Source organism: Nansenia antarctica (assembly GCF_963989245.1).
Source record: "Nansenia antarctica genome assembly, chromosome: 14".
NCBI classification, from domain to species: Eukaryota; Metazoa; Chordata; class Actinopteri; order Argentiniformes; family Microstomatidae; genus Nansenia; species Nansenia antarctica.
In genome coordinates, this window is record NC_137684.1 from 10,530,905 (window position 1) to 10,546,379 (window position 15,475).

General features: G+C 43.5%; 1 protein-coding gene across 1 annotated transcript; it reads left to right on the forward strand.

Annotated features, from left to right (window-relative positions):
- The first annotated feature begins 3,883 nt into the window (after positions 1-3,883).
- sv2 (synaptic vesicle glycoprotein 2) lies at positions 3,884-14,935 on the forward strand. Its single transcript, XM_080545410.1, has 13 exons — positions 3,884-4,011; positions 6,106-6,204; positions 6,434-6,595; positions 8,103-8,265; positions 8,855-8,976; positions 9,219-9,382; positions 9,853-9,933; positions 10,726-10,821; positions 11,028-11,116; positions 11,226-11,353; positions 11,663-11,758; positions 13,252-13,411; positions 14,053-14,935. Exons 1-13 carry the CDS (start codon positions 3,915-3,917, stop codon positions 14,234-14,236), a joined length of 1,641 nt encoding a protein of 546 aa, XP_080401536.1. The 5' UTR covers positions 3,884-3,914; the 3' UTR covers positions 14,237-14,935.
- Positions 14,936-15,475: the final 540 nt, after the last annotated feature.

The following is a 15,475-nucleotide window of genomic DNA, read 5'->3' on the forward strand; positions in this document are numbered from 1 at the left end:
AGGCAAAAAAAAAATCGTCAATCTATTTATTGTGTCTGTAATATTAATCACATGACACAGTCACAGTCAACTCAACGTGCCTTTACTTTATATCACATAAAGCACTTTGAGCTGCAACGTTTGCAGGAAAAGCGCTATACAAATAAAGTTATTATTATTATTATTATTATCAACTGACAGAACAGAGCAATACATCACTCCGTCATAACACCACAATAATAGCACAATCTGGTAACCCAGTGTGCAGACATAACAATTCCCCTACCCCCCCCCCCCCCCCCCCATCGGCAGGATTTCAAACATGTAATGTTGAGACAAAGTCCTCTAGGTGGCCAGGACGTAAACGTATGTGAGCAGGCCGAAGCTGGGCCGATGAAGGTTGAGGCAGAGCAGGCCGGGGTGGGGAGGCATGGTGTCCAGCCTGGCCACTCACAAGGAAGGCAGAGCAGTCCTTGACCAGGGCCTCTGTCTCTCCCTGGCCACCAGACCAGGTCTGGGCAGCTCTGTTTCAGCTTCAGTATGCCTAGGTGACCCTTGTGCACCACAGTCAAAACATGCGCATGGAGAGCACTAGGGACCACAATGCAAAGCCCACGTGGGACACAGGTGTCGTTCCAACAGAAGAGCTCCTGTTTGACTGGAGAGAATGCAACCAGTTCCTCTGGCACCTTGTGAGGCCAGCCGTTCTGGATGTACAGTAGGTGCAGAGTTTGTGGAGCCCTGTTCGAAAGCCTCCTGGAGCTCCTACAGAGACCCACTGGCTTGGAGGGGTGTGTGTAGCATCGGAATAATGTCCTGTTCCACACAGTCCGATCCCACGTGTGTGGCTGGTGCGGAGACAGAGCGAAACAACTATTATTGTTGTTGTTTATTATTATTATTATTACTTTATTTAAAAAATAAAAAAAAATATTACTATCCTTCTTTTTCTGTATTTCCTTTGATGCTATATGTAAAGCACTTTGAATTGCCCCTGTTGTATGAAATGTGCTATACAAATAAACTTGCCTTGGCTTTACTGGTCTTGTGACTCCGGTATTCACTGATGCTTTGCATCAGCTAATGGGTTTAAATGAATGTGGTTTGGAACGTTTACCATGTTGATATTAGTGTGTTGATGTTCGTGGAGCTGGTCCCAGGCACACCTGGATATTCAAAGTTAGAGAGTTGATGAGTTGTTACCTTGTCACAAACCCTCCTCTGGCTGAAAGGTAGGTGCTCAATGTCTGCTGCTCCGGTTGTGCTAATCTATAATATTGTTAATATATAATACTTGAATTTAGTTCATATATAATGCATGTTTACAGTAGAGAGAAACTAATAATTAGCAATAAAATGCCTCCAGTTATTGAAAATTGAGGATGTATTGTAGAACTTTAATGTATGTGGATTTTTACCCTAAAACATAGATATATTTTGCCTCAAGGCTGTTTCTGGTTAAATAAAGGTGAAATAAATAACATTATTATTATTATTTCTGATTTCTCAGATCCATTAACATCCTTTTCTTATCAGCATCTCATCTCAGATATGGGGCTGAAGATACAACCTCAGCTGCAGAATTCAACTCTAAACTCCACTAACTCCACTGTCTCCGGGGACCCAGACTACTTTGGATTTTGTGACGACATGAACGTAGGTGTTGTGGTCTGGGCTGTTCTCAGTGACGTCTGTTTCCTGTTTGGGTTTCCTGCATCTATCATTGTCCTTTGGGAGCTGGTACAGAGACACAGGAAAGGCACCACCATCACCCCCAACGATGTCTTCATGCTACATCTCACAGTCATGGACTTGATCTTCTTGGGTTTCATCCCGCCTGCAACATGTAACTTTCTCATCTGGTACAACTGGCCCCTGGAACACATATCCATTTTCATCTCTGCTCTGAGTGAGATGGGACGACCTCTTCTCATGACCTGTATCTGTCTGGACTGCTACCTGGCTGTGGTGCATCCCATCAAGTACCGCAACAGAAAGGGCCTGACCTCCAGGGTTCTGATGTGTGTTGGTGTCTGGGTTGTCACAGTAACCTATGGGACTTTATATGTTGTTTTAAAAACAGGAATGTGGTATGCCGTTTTTGGCATCGTCGTCTACTCTGTAACTATCCCCATCATCGGCCTGTGTGACTTCTTCATCCTCAGGGCTCTGAAGAGATCTGACCCCGGAGGGCGAGACCTCCACCCCCAGAAGAAGAAGGCTCTTCAGATCATCGTCAACAGCCTGGTCATGACCTTTTGTTCCTACCTTCCTCCCATGTTGGTGTCCTTTTTCCACATCTTGATGCCTGTCAGCAGACAAGTGTACATCTGCCTTATGTTAACCCCCATTCTGATCCTCCCCACTGTAGGAAGTGCAGTCATGCCTGTTCTCTACCTGGGAAACCTGGGGAGGCTGGGCTGGCTCAGGTGTTGGAGGGGGGAGTGATTCATGGTTCATTGATTCAGTTCGATTGGTTGTCTTTGAAAGTTAGGATTTTGTTGTAATCCAGTGAATTACATCATATAAAATCGCTATGATTCAAAGGAATTCAAATACTTTCCGGTCATTTAACCTCCCTCTTGTGTTCACGGTCAAATCTGACCGAATGACTTTGTTTGTAATCATAAATATTGTGTTTTTTATCCCATTGCCTCAAGACCTTATGTTATCCTTCACCCTAGGCCCCTGAGCATATACACTTGATTGCATTGAATTGCATTTTGGGGGATTTATTGAACCGTGTCACACCTATGATGTTTCCGGTCAGAATTGACCGCCATAGGAACATTTTGAACGAAAGTAGCAAAGTTGGAAAATGAAAGATGAAAGTAGGCTACACAATGAAACTCTGGCTTGCCTGTATCAAATATATACATTACATATAAATATATACAATACATCCCATGCATCAATGGAACGGGAAGAATCCCAGCTACAACACTAACTAAATAATTTCCATCTCCAGTACACACAGCCTACATGGCAGGCATTTTTATAATATACAGTAATGTACAGTAAACACTAACTTTGAACTTGCTGCAAAATTATAATATGACATTAACCCCTGGTGTCATTCTGTCTGCCACCCCTTGATTCTACTTGCTTTGACTGTTCAAATGAGATGTCAACCATCAAAATTGGATAAGGGGTTCCAGAGATATCACTGTGCAAAACACACCGGTCAATTTTGACCGAAAGTAGCAAAGTTGGAAAATGAAACAAACGGAAGAGGAAGGTTAAAAAATGTGGCTGATTTGTAGACACAATCAATGACTGTAATGTAAGTGCTCTCAGCGTTTTGACTGTTGCACTTAATGTCAGCCAGTAGAGGTCAGTAGAGGTCAGTAGAGGTCAGACGTCACGATGTCAGTGGACAGGTCACCTCTGAGTCATGTGTGACAGCAGTACGTGATCTTAGAATTCTAAGGTTCTATCTCTGTCTAGGGTAGTTCAGAGATATTGAGCGTCAAAGTTTGTACATTCCATTATGTTTTATGAGATGGAACCTTTGTATTTTATTAATTACTAACTCAAAAATGTCAACATTTTAAAAATAACACCACACAGGCATTAATAAACACCTAATGGATCAGATTATGTAAAAAACTCAATTTTGTCAAAAATGGAGATAGAACCTTATCATTCTAAGCTCACGAGTAGCTGGCATGCATACTTTCCCGGTTCAGCCTCTAATGACGTCATCACATTCAACGGTACCCCGGTTCACCGGCGGATGTCGCGGGCAGAGTGAACGAAGCGTCGGATCTACCCCGGAAGTAAGTGTACAACGTCACGCGCAGTTTGTTTGTATACACAGCGCGAGCGTGCCTAGAGTCCAACCATCCGACATGAGAGTTGAGACAGACATGCATGTTCGTGCAGAATGAAGACTTCCAGGTAAGTCGCTGAGACATCATCTGCTGTATCCTGAGATGTCTCGCCGTGTCCAGGGAGAGGTGTCCTCTGAGGACTCAGCACGGGAGCCACTTCTCACCAGCTCCTTGGATCAGAACCTGGACTCAGATGAAGGTACTGGGCTGCCACACCTGTCCTGCATGTTAACTCCAACCTTACATTCACATTTACATGTTTGGCATTGAGCAGACGCCTTATTTCAAAGCGACTTTACAATCGATACATTTGCATGCACCATTGCATTGCCTGCAGGTAAGGCAGGGGCTGTCCCTTGGCTTTAGATGCCTGGTAGGCTGTATGCATGCACCAGGGGTCTTGGATCTGATGCGAGCTGCTATCGGGGCCAGTGCAGGGGGCGAAGGAGAATAGAATAGAATAGAATAGAATAGACTTTATTGTCGTTGTGCAGTTGCCTATACAATGAAATTGTAGTGTTTCTTCTGAAGGTGCAAAAACAGAAAACATATTCACATATTCACAAACATATACACATATAACACATCACAAATATTACACACTAGACAATTAAAAAGCGAAAATGCTATAAAACAAGCTAAGAGACAATAAGGTCTGTGGTGTCAAGTGCAAATAAAGACAACAATCTTAAGAAAATAAAAACAACTATAAAAGCAAGCTAAAAGACATGAGATGGCGTTATAATACTATAATAATACTGTAAACATATATAAATGTATACATAGGCACTTAGAATAGAGTTATTGCACATTTCTATTGCACTTTTTCCCCTGAAGATAAACATTTATGAACATGTCTTATGTCTATTGTTCAGTGTTCTGATGGTCCATGGGTAGAAACTGTTGGACAGCCTGTTTGAGGGGTGAGGGGGTGACATGAGAACATGTGGGGAGGTTGAAAACCAGACGGGCAGCAGGGTTCTGGATGAGCTGCAGAGGTCTGATGTTGGAGGCGGGGAGCCCGGCCAGGAGCAGGCTACGTTGCAGTAATCAAGGCGGGAGATGACCAGTGATATGTACACTAACCATCTGAAAAATCAGATTTTCAAACCCCCAAACGGGGACCCGTAGTGTACCGCACGTTCATACACGGGCACAACACCTTGGTGGTCTGCCGGAAGGCATTTTAGTGTTAGATATTAGATATTTGGCGGGACTCAAGACACCACACCCAGCTTGAAACTAAACCCTGGTACACTGACAAGTTAAATAACATAAGGTGAATCCCACACCCAGCCACCTGACCTCAGATCAGAGGCGTGTCTCAGGTTGTAACGTCTCATCTGTTGATCTCATAATACAATAGCTATGGGCAGTTGGTAGGCTGTGTCATTTAGAAAGAAATGACAGTTGGTATGTCCCCTCCTTATCTGTGTCATATGGCAAACAACATCTGCTACTGACAACACTCCTTCTGCTAACCATATCCTATTAAAAGTTCCTAAAACAAAAACTTCACTCGGTCTGTCGTCGTTCTGGTTTGTTGCAGCAAGTGACTGGAATGTGGAATGACAGTAAAACTAAAACTGGACCAATATCCAGTTTTTTTGGTGTGTGTGTGTGTGTGTGTGTGTGTGTGTGTGTGTGTGTGTGTGTGTGTGTGTGTGGATCTATGCTGTTGCCTTGCTATTCCCCAGGCCTGAGCTAGATTACTCTTCCTGATATGACTGGTGGATTGATGATTCACTTGCTTAGTCAAATGTATTGATTGTAAGTCGCTTTGGAATAAGGCGTCTGCTAAATGCCAAAAATGTAAATGTAAATGTATTCCTTTACTAAATGATTGTCTGTCTGCTGCCTACTGTGGATATATAGTCTTGCTCTATTGCTGCTGGTGTTTTTTCCTGCCTGTTGCTAGCTTGTGTCTCTACTGGATTCTGTGTTGTAAATTGCCTCCTGCTGTTTGTTTGCTAATTTGGCTTTTATAAGTCATTGCTTTGTATGTGCGTGGGTGTGTTGGAGAAGTGATATCTGTACTTTTCATCCCCTACCCCCCCTTTCCCTCAATAGTTTTTCTGCCTCTTGCCACTTGAAGCCACCATTGCTAACACCCCACTCTTTCAGACATACTGTAATCTTAATTTGAGGCACACACGTGCAAGACAGAACTGTCTTAATTGTTTTATGTCTCTGGTAGTGTCACCTCGCTCGTTTTTTGGTATGATGTCATATCCCAGAGTTTACCTTTTAACTGTGTTCATTTACCTGTCTATTTTTGTTTTTATTGACTCAGGTGAAACTATTTTTGACAGAAGTGCAGAAGAAAACACACATGATGTTGAGAGGAGTACACAAAAACAGCTGTCCTACGAGGAGGCGGTTGAAGAAGCAGGTAGAGTTTCAGCACTGAAGTCTTAAATTCCTGGTTGGGGGGCCGGGGGGGTGGGGGGTGGGGGGTGGCAGGGAAAGGGGCGGCCGGGAAAGGGGCAAGTGCGCAGTCATCTGATGTTTTAAAAAAAAAAAAATCATGCAAAATGATTTCGGAAATAATACTACGGTAAACAAAAGAGACAGGCATAACTTCAGACAAACATGTTTACGAGGTCCTCTCACGCTCCTAGGTTTTGGGTTGTTTCACGGCCTCCTGTTGGTGGTGTGCGGATGGGCCAACGCCAGCGACGCGGTGGAGATCGTGTGTGTGTCCTTCCTGCTGCCCACGGCCCGCTGTGACCTCCAGCTCAGCTCCTCCGATATGGGGCTGCTAACCTCCAGCATCTTCCTGGGTAAAACTACATTTCGTGACGTTAGAACTTCTAGGGCCAGTTTCACAGACAAGGCTTAAGCCTAATCCTGGACTAAAAAGCATCTTCAATGGAGATTTTACATTGAAAGTGTGATTTAGTCCAGGACTAGTAGGCTTAAGCCTTGTCTGTGAAACCGGCCCCTAAGGTTCTATCTCCATTTTTTTTTTTTTTTTTTTTTTTTTTACATAATCTGATCCATTAGATGTTTATTAATGCTTGTGTGGTGTTATTTTTAAAATGTTGACATTTTTGAGTTAGCAATTCATAAAATACAAAGGTTCCATCTCACAGAACATAATGGAATGTAAAAACTTTGACGCTCAATATCTCTGAACTACCCTAAACGGAGATAGAACCTTATCATTTGTTTCTCGATTTGTTTCTCCCTGTCTGCGTTTCTCTCTGTGCACCCGGTGGCAGAGGCATTTATAATAATGAATTTGTTATAGGCCACTGAAGCTGGATTACTTTTAAGTTTGCACATTTATTTTTTTCAGTCAATAAGCAATTTCATGTCTCTTACACTGATAAGCCTAAACATTATGACCACTGACAGGTGAAGTGAATAACATTGATTATCATGTTACAACGGCACCTGTCAAGGCGTGGGATATATTAGGCAGTAAGTGAACACTCAGTTCTTAAAGATGATGTGTTGGATGCAGGAGTAAAAAACCAGTCAGAGCATCTCTGAAATGGCAAGGCTTGTGGGGTGCTCCCAGTCAGCGGTGGGGAGTACCTACCGACAGTGGTCCGGGAGGGACAAACCGCAAACCACTAACCACAAATCGGCGACAGGGTGTTGGGCTCCCAAGGTTCATCGATGCGCGAAGGCAACAAAGGCTATCGCGTCTGGTCCGAACCGACAGAAGATCTACTGTGGCACAAGTCACAGAAAGTGTTAGTGGTGGTCACGGGAGGAACGTGTCCCAACACACAGTGCATCGCACCTAGCTGGGTATGGGGCTGCCAAGACACAGACTAGTCAGAGAGCCCCTGATGACCTCTGTCCACCCACGATGACCTCTGTCCACCCTGATGACCCCTGTCCACCCTGATGACCTCTGTCCAACGGGGCACGTGGTCATAATGTTTCGACTCCTCAGTGTATAACAAGGGTCTAAGTTTTCACGTTTTCAAATTGCTCCCGGCGCCTTGCATGGTAGCTTGCCGCCATTGGTGTGTGAATGGGTGTGTGAATGGGTGAATGAGAGGCCGTTGTAAAGCGCTTTGGATAAAGGCGCTATATAAGTGCAGTCCATTTACCATTTACCATTTCACAACAAAGTAAATACTGCCAGAAGGATTTCAGACAAACAGAAGTCTTTATCACTCTATTGACTGTGATTACTCCACATCACCCTCTGGCTCTCAGGGATGCTCTAACATGCTGCTTCCTCGCTTCCACCAGATCTGCTGATACTGAAGGAGAATGACTCAGACCCAAGCTTTTCAGTCTTCTCATTTGACCTTTACACCCTCACAGGAATGATGGTGGGCGGGTACGTGTGGGGTTACCTTGCCGACAAGAGGGGGCGCCAAAAGGTCCTGGTGGTGTCTCTGACTGTGAACGGGGTGTTTGGGGCCCTAGCCAGTCTGGCTCCCTGGTTCTGGCTTTTTCTGCTACTGCGGTTTATCAGCGGCGTAGGGTAAGTACTTTATTCCACCCCTCTAATGAAGCCCTGAAAGGCCTGTTTTCAGACAGCCAAGTCAGGGCAAAAGCAGTGCCAGAGCTGGAAGCGTCTGGCAGGGGCTGAGCTACACTATTCCGGACTAGCAATTCAGACTGGCACAAGAAGGGGCTGCTGGCGAAAGCTAGCATGATAGCAAGTCGGGACTGACAAGAACACCTGGACTGCTCTGCATGCCGTTACACAGCTACATCACTGCATGCCGTTACACAGCTACATCACTGCACGCCGTTACACAGCTACATCACTGCACGCCGCACACAGTTTATTTGTTTATTGGGATCCCCATTAGCTAATGCCATGACATTAGCTAGTCTTCCTGGGGTCCGACACAAAAATCATATTTGAACAATTGTCAACATTATAATACATACAGACAATTGCAAACATTGTATACATACATACATACATACATCATAATAACAAAATAAAGGAATAAAGAAAATATGAGATAAATCATCTACTGTTCATTCAGAGTTAATTGGATTAATTGGATGACAGTGGAATTCATTCAGACACATTACCGTTCCCATTTGCTTGTTTCCAGGGTGGGTGGTTCAATCCCAGTTATCTTCTCCTACTTTTCCGAGTTCCAACCCCGCCAGAGGAGAGGGGCGATGATAAGTGCTCTGGCCACCTTCTGGATGGCAGGAAACATTCTTGCTGCAGGTGAGCATTGTTCCCACAACAGCTGTGTAGAAAACCTGTTGTAATTACTAAATGGTAAAAGAAATATCTACACGGATACCCTAAAATAAAGTCTCTACTTTAACCTCATAGTTAATATAGAGCCAAAAGAAGAAAGAAATGCTTCACTGTCCCATTACTTATTTTATTCATGCGAATGCAGGTGAAATATGTGGGTAATATTACATTACTTTGCGTGTGTTTGTGTGTTTGTTTGAATTCAGGCCTGGCATGGCTGGTCATTCCTTCTACCTCCGCCCACTTTCTCCTGGGTGGGCTGGACTTCCAGAGCTGGAGGTTGTTTGTGATGCTGTGCTCTGTTCCCAGCCTCACATCAGCTGTCATCTTCAGGCTGGCCATGCCCGAGAGCCCCAAGTTCCTCATAGAGGTTTGTTACATGCTACCACAACAATACTCTGTCATTATGACATTTATATAGGACAGTATATCAGGTATCATGGTACACACGGCGGCTGTGGCTCAGCTGGTAGAGTCAGCGTCTAATGGTCAATGCATGGTCAGCAGCTCGCAGCGGTTTCAATCCCGGCTGGCCACGTGTCGAAGTGTTTTTGAGCGAGGCACTGAACACCTAATTGCTCCAGGGTCGCCTTCAATGGCTCTGACCCTTTGCCCTAGCCTAGAGCATGAATACATTTCGTTGTACTCTGTGCAATGACAAAGCTTGAATCTTTTTTCCCTTTCCTTTCTAAAGTTTGAAATGACACCAATACTTTCTCTTTTACCATCAACAGACTAAAAGTGATATGGTCTTAGAGGAAGCGTGGATAACGCCAAAATGCCTTGAATATCACTAGGTCATTACTGTGACCTGATGTTACATGTCTCTTTCTTTGGCAGGCTGGCCGCGAGAAAGAGGCTCTGCACGTGTTCTGGAGGATGTATGCAGTGAACCACAGAAACAGTCTGAAGTCCTTTCCAGTATGTACTATAGTATTCACCTCTGGGAGCCTATAGGACGTCCACATCCTGTCAGGACCAGTGAGACAGACCTGTTTGACTTGAAGCATGAAAGCAAACTTCACTTCACTCAATGGACCTATCGCTAAGCCACGCCCCCTTTAGACAAACAAACAACGCTTCACTGACCGTGACCGAATGACATTCAATGACTTACAATGGCGGGAGTTGGCAAATTTCTGATTTCTGATTTACCACAGCAAGTAATAGACATGTTTATTTTATTTTTTTTAAAGATGACAAGAATATTTAGTCTAGAAGCTTTTCACCATCAGATATAAGCGAGTTGTTTGTCCGAGTTTTCTGCCTGTAGTGACTTTTGCTGTGATATGATTGGACAATTTCTATTTTGGGGCGAGGCTTAGCGATGGGTCCATTGAAATGTGTCACCTTGTGTTCTCTGGTGATATAGCATTGGTCACTCAGCATAGGTACTGCATCTGACACGTGGCTGGGTATGGGGCTTGCTCTTCCCCTAATGCCTGTGCCAGAGAGTGTGTGCCTGTACTTACTAAAATGGCAATAATTGAATGCTGTGACAATGTTTTGGGGGGTTATTCATGAAGATAACAATAACTGTGAATGTGAACCAGAAGGAACTTAATCATTTAAATATGCTTGTGCGTTACAGTGCCTTGGGGATAGTATGTGTGGTTTAGTTTCAACATGGTTTCACGTAGTAAAGAAGCTTTCAAGTGTAAACTACGTCTTTTCACTTGACCTCATTTAACCTCTGTAACGTTTCCTCCTCAGGCGTGTGGCCTCATCTCTCCTGGACGACAGAGAGCGAGCCACAGTACTGCGAGTGGTGGTACACGCACTCAGCGCCTTGTCAACTTCCTCAAACAGGTACGACCATTTGCCATAAATTCAATGGGGAAGGAAACGTTATAGGCCGGTTCATGACAGAAAAGGCTAGCATGTGAAACGTTCTCCTGTTTGGTTTTGAGTGTCTCCCTGCGTCATATCATTGAATATACCATTTCATGCACTGCAAGACTGAACATCTTGCAGCTCATCTTTCACTTTTGATGTGATTCTTGCTTCCATGGCAGGGCTTTGGACCAATAGGGCAGCTGTTTAGGGGGCCGCTGGCCTCCAGAAGCACGGTTCTGCTCATCACATTCTACTGCATTTCATTTGGGTGAGTATCAGCACAGAACTAGAAGAACACCAGAATGGACACGATCAACCTCATAGTAGGTTGAACCTGAACCTGAACCCTAACTCCCTTTGTGTGTGTGTGTGTTTAGGTATTACGGGCTGTGGATGTGGTTCCCAGAACTCTTTGAGAGAACAGAGGATGGAGGCTCACCTTGTAGCAACGTGTCCCGCTCACAAACGCAGGACACCCAGAGCTGCTACCCAGTAAGAACAGCAGGTGTGTATACCTAGGATGGCATGGGAATCGCATGAAGAACTCTCTTCAAAATGCACATCCATGCCCTGGCAATTGTGTGTGTAATTCCCTTTTCAAATGAGGAATTTGTCCTATAAAAGACATTATTGCAGTCAGACTCAATTCAACTTATTGTGTAACTTTTTATAAACAAAAATAATAGTGACTTGAAAAAAGTACTCACTGAAAATGAAATGAAAAAAAGAATGAAAAAATAGCTTATTTTTGGGATACTGATAAGTGATACCTTTTATTGAAGATGGTGTGTTGTTTGATTGTCTCCTCTGCCAGTGTACATGCAGGGCTTTGTCACTGCGGCCTCGAACCTGCCAGGGAACATCTTCACCATCCTGATGATGGACATCATCGGAGGAAAGATCTTGCTTTGTAAGTCAGTGGCAATACACGATGGAAAGAGAGTTAGTATGTTGTTGTTGTTGTTCATGGCCAACCAGAATATGCACTGCTGTATACAGGATCATCTCTTTAGCTAGCATTAAAAAAAATCAACTTCTCTCATCTATCTGTCTGTTCTCATACTGATTAACCTGTTATCTGTCTATCTATTAGGGCTGGGTATCGCCACTGATTTCCCAAAACGATTCGATTCCGATTCACAGCTCCCGATTCGATTCGATTCCGATTCGATCTAGTTACAATATACATTTTTTGCTTGAATATGAAAGAGATTCTCCGAACTAATGCTATAAATGGTTCAAGGAACCCTATAACATGTAGCATTCTTAAACATATCAATGAATTGACTCCAAAGCAGTTACATGAATGTACTTTTTATTTACATATGACTTTGCTTTTGTCCAGCTCATCTCTATCGTCACATTTTTTTAATCCAAAATGCACCCAGACATCTGACTTTAAGCCTGGTGGTGACTTGAGTGTCCCTGCCATCGCCATGTTTTTAGATTTTAGTGTTGAGACCTCATCTCGTTGCTCTCGGGATCTCGGGATTTATGAATCGATAATCGCTCATTTAATGAAGATCGATTCAGAATCGGGAAATCGATTTTTTGAACCCAGCCCTACTATCTATATACAATATGGATTGACGAAGCACCTTAGACCACTCTGCCATCCTGACGATCTGATATGATCTAGCCTGCTGATAATATAGCCACAGTAGTGAATGTTCATTTATTTATTTAGTAAAACAATAAGACTAGACTAGTATATTGCAATTTCTTTTGCCACGCCGTCTCCCTCGCCTCGTTCATTGCGGCAGTATTGCCCTTTTTGGTGAAGTGAAGTGAAACCTTTATATTTATATAGCGCCTTTCCTACATGAATGCAACTCAAAGTGCTTTACAATAGAACAATGATTGAAAACAAGATTACAGAGATGGGGAGGGGGGGCACGCGACAACAGGGAGGGAGGGGTTACATCTTTGCTTCTAAACAAGCATACATGTCAATAACACTAATAATAACTTGTATAACTACATCAAGCTTACACTAATAATAACTTGTATAACTTGTATAACATCTACTTTGCAAGCTTACACTGTGCTGCCACTTACTAAACAAGCATACATGTCATACCATAATAATAACCACATTACTGCCTTGTACAACAATGTTGATTCACTAATAATAACTTTGCTTGTATAACTAATAATAACTTGTATAACATCTACTTTGCAAGCTTACACACTAATAAGAACTACTTTGCTTACATAGTATATGTTCATGAAATACTCCCCCTGGCTATCCTACCCTCTGACCATCTTTGATCTGTATCCAGCTGTCCATCCTACTCTCACCTTCATTCAATCTACAGTCCAAACTCTTAACTTTTTTCTAGTTCTTCTTCTAATCAGACGTATTAATCCTGTGTCTTGTTTGTGTTCCCCACCGTGTCCCAGCCTGCAGTCTTCTGGTGTCCAGTGTGAGTGTGTTCCTCATCTATGAGGTGAAGACCAAAGCTCAGAGTCTGGTCATGTCATGTGTGTTTAGCGGAGTGTCCGTTGTGGCCTGGAACGCCCTGGACGTGCTGGGCACAGAACTCTACCCCACCCACCTACGGTACGTGCTTCGTCACCTCGCCGTCTGAAAGTGATTGAAACGATGGAACGGCTGTTATGCGGTTCTCGACTGACGGACATACAGGCAACAGAATCGACCTAAAACTGAACAAAGCAAATTGGTGTGACTTGAACAATGTGTGGCCTTGTCACTCCCAAAACGTGTGTACATATGAAAGGATTTGATACAAGTCTTCCAAAAAGTATAGAATATATACAGGGTTCCTACAAGTTTCAACAAATCAAATTGAAGACCTTTTTAGACCTCTTTGAATAGAATTTCTGACCTATTCGCGACACCATGATAGCTTTTTGTCATCCTCGAGGTGATGAAATTAGGGATTTAGGGCATACAGACAAAAAGGGAAGTGAATTGGCATTTTTTGGGTTCCACCTTGATTAATTTCCGCATAAATAGATGGTCGGACTGATTTCCTTGCAGGATTTCATTTTTAGACCGGATAACTGAAATTCAAGACCTTTTTAGGCCTTGGAATTTGGTTTGCTGGATTTTAGACTAAGGCTTTTTAAGACCAGCCCTGGATATAGGGTTTTTGTTAATTGGTTTGATTGTAGTAGTGCATGATGTTTTCATTTCAACATACCTGAGACTTAATTAACATTTAGTTTGATCTTTTCCAGGTCCTCTGCTCTTGGCTTCTTCACAGGAGTAGGGAGAGTTGCTGCCATCGTGGGTAATCTGGTCTTTGGTCAACTGGTGGACTCAAACTGTGCTGTGCCACTTCTCCTGGTGTCAGCACACCTGCTGGTTGGAGGGATCGCCTCTATGCACCTTCCTCGTACCAGACAAGCAGCACTCACCTGAGTCGGTTGGCCTGGGGCGGCTGTGGCTCAGGAGGTAGAGCCGGCGTCTAATGATCGCAAGGTTGGCAGATCGGCGGTTCGAGCCCCAGCTGGCCACATGTCGAAGTGTCCTTGGGCAAGACGCTGAACCCCAAATTGCTCCCAGTGAGCAGGCTGGTGCCTTGCACGGCAGCTTGCCGCCATTGGTGTGTGAATGTGTGTGTGAATGGGTGAATGAGAGGCCGTTGTAAAGCGCTTTGGATAAAGTGCAGTCCATTTACCAGACACGGAATCTAGAAGGCAGGCAAAGCGGTCATCTGCTGCACATTTTGCAAAGCCTTAAAATATGACCAGAGATTACATAATGTGTATGTACCTGAGGAGTCAGTTGTCAATGTGTTTACTTCATGGTCCACAAATTAAGAAAAATGTCCCCTTTTTTGTTGTCGCCAAGACATGGCTTAGGAGGATCTCTCATGACTGATACTTGAAAAATGACAAATCACATGAATTCTTCAATGTTTTGCCACAAGTTTCTTCACATTTCTAGACAAAGTGCCTCTATGCTGTGTAGATTTTATTTAATGCAATATCCTGTTCATTCCATTTTCTTTGTGTGTGTGTTTCAATACCACTGCTGGGTCGTCCACACTGTGTGCCATTAACAGACACCTCTTACCGTCATGCCAAATGTTTATGCTAATGAAAGCGAAACCAAGTAAAGTCCTCAATTGCTGGAATTTCTGAAATAAACAAGGCCAGAAACTAACGATAATGCTTCAAACACCTTTATTGTGTATAATCAGAACACCCTCAACACCTAGAAGTAACTGCAGCAACTTGAGCAATCCAATGAGGTAGAGACTGTCCAACTCTAACAAGCAGCCGGGCCTAGCTCAGCACAACAAACTTGATAAAGGAAAGAAAAATGACCGTCGGTCTTCGGAACAATGTCTCAGATGACCGCGGGGACTGGAAGGGAAACGGCGTTTGGTATCAATTAACATTCAAGTAAAGTTAGTTCTACATTCAACAGGAACCATGTGACTTAGAAAAGCAGTTATGGTGACAATGCCTGCTGAAAAATGAAAGGGGGGGAAAAAAAAAGGTGATTTAAAAAACAACAGTCAACCCTTGTCAAGTATAAATTAAAAGTGCAACAGTCACATTGGGTTAAAACTATGTACAGTAATCAATCTCAAATCGTCAAAATGCGTTTGTGTCGTTTCCATAGATCTAATCATTGGTTGAAAGTGCGCCC